Source organism: Mandrillus leucophaeus, unplaced genomic scaffold (genome assembly GCF_000951045.1).
Source record: "Mandrillus leucophaeus isolate KB7577 unplaced genomic scaffold, Mleu.le_1.0 Scaffold630, whole genome shotgun sequence".
In the NCBI taxonomy this organism is placed as follows: domain Eukaryota; kingdom Metazoa; phylum Chordata; class Mammalia; order Primates; family Cercopithecidae; genus Mandrillus; species Mandrillus leucophaeus.
This window is the reverse complement of record NW_012106809.1, coordinates 340,055-348,973: the sequence shown is the minus strand read 5'-3', so window position 1 is coordinate 348,973 and position 8,919 is coordinate 340,055. Positions and strand designations below refer to the sequence as shown.

The 8,919-nt window shown below is 53.4% G+C and overlaps 1 protein-coding gene across 1 annotated transcript in view; it reads left to right on the top strand.

Moving 5' to 3' along the window:
- ABHD16A (abhydrolase domain containing 16A) overlaps nt 1-4,841 on the top strand; it is a 15,940-nt gene extending 11,099 nt beyond the window's left edge. Inside the window, exons 9-20 of the mRNA XM_012000505.1 lie at nt 83-184; nt 1,183-1,246; nt 1,653-1,702; nt 2,077-2,200; nt 2,678-2,782; nt 3,016-3,079; nt 3,499-3,555; nt 3,701-3,763; nt 3,903-3,979; nt 4,063-4,161; nt 4,259-4,305; nt 4,505-4,841. Coding sequence (XP_011855895.1) covers nt 83-184; nt 1,183-1,246; nt 1,653-1,702; nt 2,077-2,200; nt 2,678-2,782; nt 3,016-3,079; nt 3,499-3,555; nt 3,701-3,763; nt 3,903-3,979; nt 4,063-4,161; nt 4,259-4,305; nt 4,505-4,588 — 936 coding nt within the window. The 3' untranslated portion in view covers nt 4,589-4,841. The remainder of the gene's footprint in view (nt 1-82; nt 185-1,182; nt 1,247-1,652; nt 1,703-2,076; nt 2,201-2,677; nt 2,783-3,015; nt 3,080-3,498; nt 3,556-3,700; nt 3,764-3,902; nt 3,980-4,062; nt 4,162-4,258; nt 4,306-4,504) is intronic.
- Nucleotides 4,842-8,919: the final 4,078 nt, after the last annotated feature.

Sequence of the window (8,919 nt, the reverse complement as noted above, 5' to 3'; positions counted from 1 at the left end):
CCACCCCCACCTAGCCTGCCCCACCCTTGTCATGTGGCCTTCTGCCCCTTGGCAACCTGGCCATTGCATCTCCCCTACTCAGTGTAATGGGCGCCGGGCAAAGCTGCTGGCCTGTGATGGCAATGAGATTGACACCATGTTTATGGACCGGCGGGGGACAGCTCAGCCCCAGGGACAGAAGCTGGTAAGAGGGAGCAGGGATCCCAGAGGTGGGGTGACTGTGAGGAAGGCAGTAGAGGTCTGGGGACCCCAATGCTATAGCATCTCCCTGGAGGAACCACTACTGGGATAATCCCATCTCTTAGCTCCACCCTAAAGACCTTGTGATGTAGTGAAACCCTGTGATAGAGAAACAGATGAAGTAGGAGAGACATTCAAGAACCAGAAACTAATATTAATAGTTACCACTTCGACAGCACTTCACACTTACATATATTTCTCATATGTATATATGAAGCATATATATTTAATTCTCACAACAATCCGTGAGATAGTTACTGCTTATGTTAGCCCATTTTATAGGAGATGAAACTGAGGCACAGAAAACCTTTCCTGGACCTCACAGTAAGTAGTAGAGCTGGTATTTGGACCCACGCAGCCTGGCTTCAAAGTCTTCTGCCTCCATGAAGCAGCCATGGAAAGAGCACTAAGCCAGGAGTCTAGGGAGCTGGGTTCTAGTCCTGGCTCTGCCCATCTGCTATGACAGTTCATGCAAATCCCACCACCCGTGGGCTTCAGCTTGGGGCGCCATGGCATTACAGTTTATCTGACCATAAGACTGGAGCTCAGAGAGGGATAGGGAGAGCAGTCAGAGAGGGACAGAGAGAGCAGTCAGCATACCACACAATAGCAATGGTCACAGAAGATAACAGACCCGAAAACTAGAAAGGAAAAACATCTCCATAGTCCTTTTCCTGAGAGAGACCCAGCTGGTAATCTTCCAAGGAAAAGTGGACATGGCTGGGTGGTCAAGCAGTTCAGCCTCTGAGGAGTATTTGTAATCCCTTTGCTTCTCCTCTTATGGACCCTGTGGAATGAGAAGCTTCCATTCCCCTTGGAGAAAACAGAGACCTGCCCTTTCCTCTTCCCTGCAAAGCTCTTCATGGGCTGCCCTCCTTGCCCAAAGGGAGTTTTCCAGTCCCAACTTGGCCCCCCAGCCCTTCCTTCCTGCCTCCTTCCTAGGTGATCTGCTGTGAGGGGAATGCTGGGTTTTACGAGGTGGGCTGCATCTCCACACCCCTGGAAGGTAGGATGGTGACTCAGCCTCCTTGTCTCTGCCCTTTGAAGGGAATGTCCCTGCCTCCCACACTGATCTGACCTCCCCTGGCCTCCACTTTCTCTGGGTGAGGTTTTGAGTCTCTCAGCTTTAGGGAAAAGTCCACTCGCCATTTGCTTTGATAACCTTACATCCCTCCCCTGGCCTGTGTCCCTAATTATGCTTTTCATTCTGTTCCATTCCCCTACCACACACCCCACACAGTCACACGCCTCTCCCTGTACTGCCTCAGAACCTTTGGTGTCATCTCCTATTCTGGGAAGGCTTGCAGTTATTTGCCTCTAAGCTGGGGAGTACTTCTGCTCTTCCTTCCCCCAGGGATGGAGAAAGGGGTGTGGGCCATAAGGTCTCAGTTCCTCCTCCCTCTTTGTTACAGCTGGATATTCAGTCCTGGGCTGGAATCATCCAGGCTTTGCTGGAAGCACGGTGAGACCATCTCAGGAATCCCTTCCTTTTCCTGAATTATGTCTGTTTCCCTCTGGTCAGCCATTGGAGGGAGGAGAGGGGCTGTGGATTTCTTGAAGGGCCTCCCACTCACCTGAGAGCTGGGGGCTAGGAGGTTGTGAAGGCAGAATTGGGAGCCATGCCCCCATCCCCATAGTGGGGGGCTGGCGGGAGAGGTGGAAGTGGATCTCATTGTACACATCTGTCTTCTGGAAAGAACAACCTCTCCTTCCATCCCTTCCTTCTACACCTTCTCTGTCTGTCATAGGTGGCTGCAGGAGGGGTCCACGTTGGGAGGGACAGGTGAGCTGGCCTTTGGTGCTGACACAATCCTGACTTTGCCCTTCTTCCTGTAGGGAGTGCCGTTCCCGCAGAATGAGGCCAATGCCATGGATGTGGTGGTCCAGTTTGCCATCCACCGCCTGGGCTTCCAGCCCCAGGACATCATCATCTACGCCTGGTCCATTGGTGGCTTCACTGGTACCAGCCTCCCTCCCATCCCCCCACTTTAGACACATTCATGACCACCCAGCCCCACCCAGGAGAGGTGGGGAAATGCACTGGTGGCCCTGGGGTGGGGTGGAGGCTCAAGGAAGAAGAGAGAGGAAGTAGAATCTCTGAGTGGGCCTGGAAGAAGCTATCGTATTTGTATACACTTCACCTTTCCTTCCCCTCTTGTGCCCAGTCATTAAAAGGAAAAGCAGACCCAGGTCCTGGGTGGGGAGATCACGGAAAGTGAATGTTTCCTGCCTGTTATCTTCAGTGCACTGTCTCCAGTGTTCTATCCCCATCCTCTCCAGACAGTTCCCTGACCAAATGAAGTAGGTTAAGAAAAAAAACAAGGAATAACATAGGGGGAATGGGGTTGGCCTACAGGGTAAGTGGGATGAGAGCATGGGTGGTGAGGAGAAAGGAGCCTTTCTCAGTTCTTACTTTTCTTCCCTGCCCTGGTACCAGCCACGTGGGCCGCCATGTCCTACCCAGATGTTAGTGCCGTGATCCTGGATGCCTCCTTTGATGACCTGGTGCCCTTGGCCTTGAAGGTCATGCCAGACAGCTGGAGTGAGTGCATCTCCCAGGCCTGCCCTTCCTGGGAAGGGGTGGTCTGGAACTGGGAACTGTTCTAACTGAGATGGCCCCCTTTTCCTTGGGTGGGGTGTAAGTCACCCCATTGTTGGAAGCAGGAGGACTCCTTTGTCTGGGGGCCTCAGTTTTCTTTCTCCGTGAACAGTGAGGACCTTTATGTTGGGCAAAGGCTTTGTCTCTGCCATCCCTTCACCTTTATCCCACTCTAGGGGGCCTGGTGACCAGGACCGTGAGGCAGCATCTCAATCTAAACAATGCGGAGCAGCTGTGCAGGTGAGCACCGGCCAGCATCCAGCATCGAACACCTGCCCCCTAAACAGCTCTGCTGGGCACTTAAACGCTGAAACCAGTACTAAAGTGCAAGTTGGTAAAAGGCCACTGGATCACATCCCAAGTGACCCTGCCACCACCTCAACTGGCCTCAACTGGCCCTCCCAGGTCCCCTGGGACTCTGGACCACCTCAGGATCTGGTAACCAAAAGGTTAAGGCCTGGTACAGCAGGGGTCTCCCAGCAGGGCCAGACTGAACCATGCCCATTCTTAAATATTCCCTCTCACCCCTGAGTGAAGGGCTTGGTCACAGACTGTGCTGTAGCAGGGGATAAGAATGCTTCCAGTGCGGGGATGGGGGTGGGCCAGTTGTCACCTGTCTCCCTCTGAGCTCTCCCTTCCCACTGCTCTGTTCTCTGAAGATACCTGGGTCCTGTACTGCTGATCCGGAGAACCAAGGATGAGATCATCACTACCACGTGAGTGCTTGGGAAGGTCGGCCCTCGCCAATCCCAGAGATGGCCAGGAATTTTCCCCTCCCACCTCTGCTCACCAGAAACCCGGGTATCTAGACCTTTCCTCCTAACCTCCAGCCCCTCCAGGGTACATTCTTCTCACCCCTAGGGTTCCTGAGGACATCATGTCCAACCGAGGCAATGACCTCCTGCTGAAGCTCCTGCAGCATCGGTGAGAGCCAGGGTGTGTGCGTGCTGGGAGCAGTGTACACGCACAGATACCGACACCAGCATAGGGAAGGAGGGAGAAAGGCTCAGGAATGGTGAATGAAAAAAATCAGCCCTGACCTGTCCCGGCGCTTCCTCTGTAGGTATCCCCGGGTGATGGCAGAGGAGGGTCTTCAAGTGGTGAGGCAGTGGTTGGAGGCCTCCTCACAGCTGGAGGAAGGTGAGAAGGGATCCAGTGAGGCTTGGGGCGGGGGCCCAGCAAGGTCAGGTTGCTGACGGGCTGTCATCTCTCTTCCTGACCAGCCTCAATTTACAGCCGATGGGAGGTGGAAGAGGACTGGTGTCTGTCTGTCCTCCGCTCCTACCAGGCAGAACACGGGCCTGACTTCCCCTGGAGCGTGGGTAAGGAGCTCCTGGGGCAGGAAAGGGGGTGGGAAGAGCCTAGGAACGGGATGAATACCCACATGTGTGGCCTGTTTTGAGCATCTCCTCTCGGCAGGGGAGGACATGAGTGCAGATGGACGGCGGCAGCTGGCTTTGTTTCTGGTGAGCTGAGTGGGAAGTGGGAAGGGTTCTTGAATGGCCAGGGCTCACATAGGGGGACTGGGAATACCCTATAAGCATTGGAAGTGGCAGCTTTTGTAGAGTGGGTGGTGGGTGCGGAGGTGAAGGGTGGGGAGGGAGTCCAGTGGTTGCCCCTCCCTACAGTGCTCTGTACCCCACCTGTCCCACCTCCTTTCCTCAGGCTCGGAAGCATCTGCACAACTTTGAGGCCACTCACTGCACCCCACTCCCAGCCCAGAACTTCCAGATGCCCTGGCACCTCTAGGGACCACACTGGGACTCATTATGGAAGAATGGGGTGAGAGGAGACATGAGGAAAGACTCCCTTATTTGTGATTCTCTGTGTTCATGTTGCTGTTTATAGTTTGTGGAAAGTGGGGGACCATCCCCCTTGTCACCACTGTTCCTCTTGCTCGTTTCCCCTCATTCATGTGGCTATACTTAACCTTCTCCAACATACATCTTGCATTACATGAATGAATTATTCCTAATAATAAAAAGGTATTTTTTCTACTATCTGGCTAATTATATAACTTCTCAAGTGTCCGGGGAGCCAGAGGCAGGTAATGAGGAGAGCAGAGGCCCCAGAGAGGCTTTGGGAAACCCTAACCCTAGACAGCTCATCTAACCCTTCCCATCTCTGTGTCCTCCCAGGCCTTCAGCCCCTAACCTGAGCTATCTTCAGGCAGCGGGTCCCCAAACCTCCCCCTTCCCTGGTGTGCCTACTGTTACCACAACTGTGCAGCCTCCCTGGCCCATCCCACCTCCTTCCTCAGTTCTTCCTGCATACAACCACCCCAGGAGCCTATGGTTGCCCCCTCCTGCTTATGGCTCGTGAGCTTTCTAGGATCCAATTTCACCTACCCAGTGCTTCTATTGGTTTCCAGGTTCAACCTGCATGATGTTACTAGCAGTGCCCCTAATTTTCCTTGCTCACCTCTTGTTTTCCTCGTGAGGAGTAAGGAAGGGCCTGCTCCCCATGTCTTATGCAGCAAACCCTGCACACCCACCTTGCCATGTCATCAAGTCTCTGTCCTCATAGCCTTTTTGCAGTTCAGCAAACACAGGCCCTGCCAGGGCCTGAGGGCCAGGTGCCAAGGAGTCTTGTCTTCTCAGAGCCATATTTTGCCTTTTGGACAGCTCTGTTAGAAAAAGCAGCTTAGGCTGTACCTGAGGACATTGGCTCCCCATAACTTTCATCTATCGCTAATCTTTGGACCTTGTGGAACACAATGAATGAGTCCCTCTTCCACTGGTTTGTTGCCTGTTTTTTTTTTTTTTTGAGACGGAGTCTCACTCTGTTGGCCAGGCTGGAGTGCAGTGGCACAATCTCAGCTCACTGCAACCTCCGCCTCCCAGGTTCAAGCGATCTTCCTGCCTCAGCCCCACTAGTAGTAGCTGGGATTACAGGCGTGCGCCACCATGCCTGTCTAATTTTTGTATATTTAGTAAAGACGAGGTTTCACCATGTTGGCCAGGCTGGTCTCAAACTCCTGACCTCAGGTGATCTGCCCGCCTCGGCCTCCCGAAGTGCTGGGATTACAGGCGTGAGCCACTGCACCTGGCCGACGGCCACTTTTTCATTTGGAAACTTCTCTTTTCCAGATGAAAGACCCCAAGGCTTATCACCGTGAGTCCATTGTAGTTTTGTTTTGTTTTGTTGGGGGTGGTTTTTTGTTTGTTTTTTGAGATAGATTCTCTGTCGCCCAGGCTGGAGTGCAGTGGCACGATCTCGGCTCATTGCAACCTCTGTCTCCCAAGTTCAAGCGATTCTCCTGTCTCAGCCTCCCAAGCATCTGGGATTACAGGTGTGCGCCACCACGCACAGCTAATTTTTCGTATTTTAGTAGAGGTTTCACCATGTTGCCCAGGCTGGTCTCAAACTCCTGAGCTCAGGCAATCCACCTGCCTCACCCAAGTCCATTGTTTTGAGCAAGATGCTTAACATGGGCAACAATGTTCTGATGTCCTAGATAGAGTCTCTGGCTAAATTTCTGTGTCTTCTCCAAACCCAGTGCATGAAGCTCATCTGTAACCCCCAGGGCAGAGGCTGTGTGTGCCCCCATTAGCACTGCAACTCCTTAAGGGAAGGTATACTGAGTCTCCACTGGAAGTAGAGATCTGAGACTTAATCAGGTGATGTGATGCCTGAAATTTGGAGTTAGAAGAGGGAGGTGACCACAGCTCCATAATGCTCCACCATTAGCAAACAGGTGGACAGCTGATACTGGTGCCCTCTCCTCTGTCCCATTCCAGGGGGCAAATGATGGGAAGTGTAGAACATGAAGTTCTGGAGCCAGCTGCACAGTTCTGAATCCCGCCCTCCCAGATCCAACAAAACAGTTAATCCCCTGGAAACCAAATTTTTGTTCAGCTAAGGGAAGCTCCTTAAATGCAAACAGGAGCTGGGCATGGTGGCTCACATCTGTAATCCCGGCACTTTGGGAGGCTGGGGCAGGAGGATCACTTGAGCCTAAAAGTTCAAGACTAGACAGGACAACATAGGGAGACTCCATCGCTACAAAAAATTAAAAAATTAGCCAGGCATGGTGGCATGCACCCGTGGTCCCAGATACTCTGGAGGCTGAGGTAAGAGGATCGCTTGGTTGAGGATCACAGTAGGTTGAGGCTGAAGTGACCTGTGATAGTGCCACTGGACTCCAGCTTAGGTGACAGAGTGAGACTCTGTCTCAAAAAAAAAAAAAAAAAAACCCAAAAGGGTGCCCAGTCTCACCTCCCTTACCCTGGGGACAAAGGACACCCCTCTCTGGACATGTCCATTAGGGACTCTGCTGAACTGCCCCTACTGCCACTTTCCCCCATCTTCCTGCGTGTAATTGTAGAGAACAGTGGATGCCCTGAGGGGCCCTTAGATACCAGAAATTGGGTAGGGAAAGGGAGGCTCAACATGTGAATTCTGAACCCCCCCACCCAGGGGCCTCAGCCTACTTCAGATTACTCGTTATGCAATAAGGTTCAGAGCAGCTGTGTTTGTTTTCAGAACCAATCCCCACCCAGAGGTGGGACCAGGCCCCTGTCCGCTCCTCACCCTATACAGCAAAGTTCCAGCAGTTCCAGGGGATGATCAGCAGAGATGCAGACGCCCACAGTTGCTAGGGCGCTGGACCCTTCTACACTGGACACAGGGTGAGGCCTGAAAGTCCAGGCACCCTGAGGAGCTGGGCAAACTAGGAGAGAAAATGGCGCTGGGAGAAAGGAAAGTTACACCCTGGACGGGCAACCTGTGAAGAAGTGGCTCCCGGCTGGGCCAAAAAGCCTCATCCTATGCCGTCTCATTGACCTAAGCTCCACCCTGAATGCTTCCAGTATGAGGTGCTGGACTGGCTCTGGGCTGCCTGCTTGGGTTGAGGGTTTGCTCCTAGGAGAGGCATGTGTTTCTCGCACGACTGTCACAAGCGAGTGAGGGCTCCGGAGGTGGAGGGCCCGAGAGGGTGGGGAGCTCAGGCGTCAGCGATAGCCAGATTTCCGTCCACCCATCCGTCCGTCCGTCTGTCCATCCATCCATCCACCCATCCATCCAATCAAGCCATACCGGATTCTTCAGGAATCCAGTCATTCATTTATATTTAGGTTAAAGACCCTCTCTCTGGTTCCTCTCTAGAACGCAGTCTCGAGCCGCTCCCGAAGCAGACCAAGGCCGTCTCCTGGCCGGGTCATCTACAGCCCCGCCCCTCATTTGCCTCGCTCCATTCCCGTAACGTTGGCGTTCTGTCGTCAGGCCCCGCCTTCTTTGTTTCGTCACTCGGTTGCTTACCTTAACTCTAGGTAGGAGCACTCAGCAAGGATACTGTCCTCTGCTGCTGTTGCCATGGCGACTATTTCAACGCCCTGCCTCTTCACCCCAGGAAAACCTTAGCGGAACCCGTCACCATGGAAACGAACTCTCCGGACTCCTAGCACGCATTGGGCTGGCCCTGCCCCGTCGACAGGGGAGGAGCAAAACGCAACCAAAACGGGATTAATTCCTCAGAGGCCGCGCCCCCTCCTAAGAAGGCCCCACCCTGTCCCGGTCTCACCCCTCCTCGAAGTACTAATTCAAGGAAATACTCCGCGAATAGTGAGGGAGTGTCCTGCCCCCCTGTTCCCTCAAGGCCCACGGTCGCTTGATTCCACAGGAAGTCCTCCCGGACCTCTCAGGGTGATCCCCTCCGGAAGCCCAGCCTCAGCCTCGCAAAGCCTCTAGTCGTTGACCTTTTCGTTGCGATTATATTCGAGAGGGAGCTTCAGAGGGCGCCATGAGGTTCCCCTGTGCTTCCCCTTTGCCCTTTGCCCTCTTCGCTTCAAGAGGAGCCTTGGCTCTCTGATTCTTTTTATTATTATTATTATTTTTTTTTTTTTTGAGGCGGAGTCTTGCTCCGTCTTTATATTTAGGTTAAAGACCCTCTCTCTCTGGTTCCTCTCTAGGACGCAGTCTCGATCCGCTTCCGGAACAGACCAAGGCCCTCTCCCGGCCGGGTCATCTGCAGCCCCGCCCCTCATTTGCCTCGTTCCATTCCCCTAACCAGGCTGGAGTGCAATGGCGCGATCTCGGCTCACTGCAACCTCCTCCTCCCGGGTTCAAGCGATTCTCCTGCC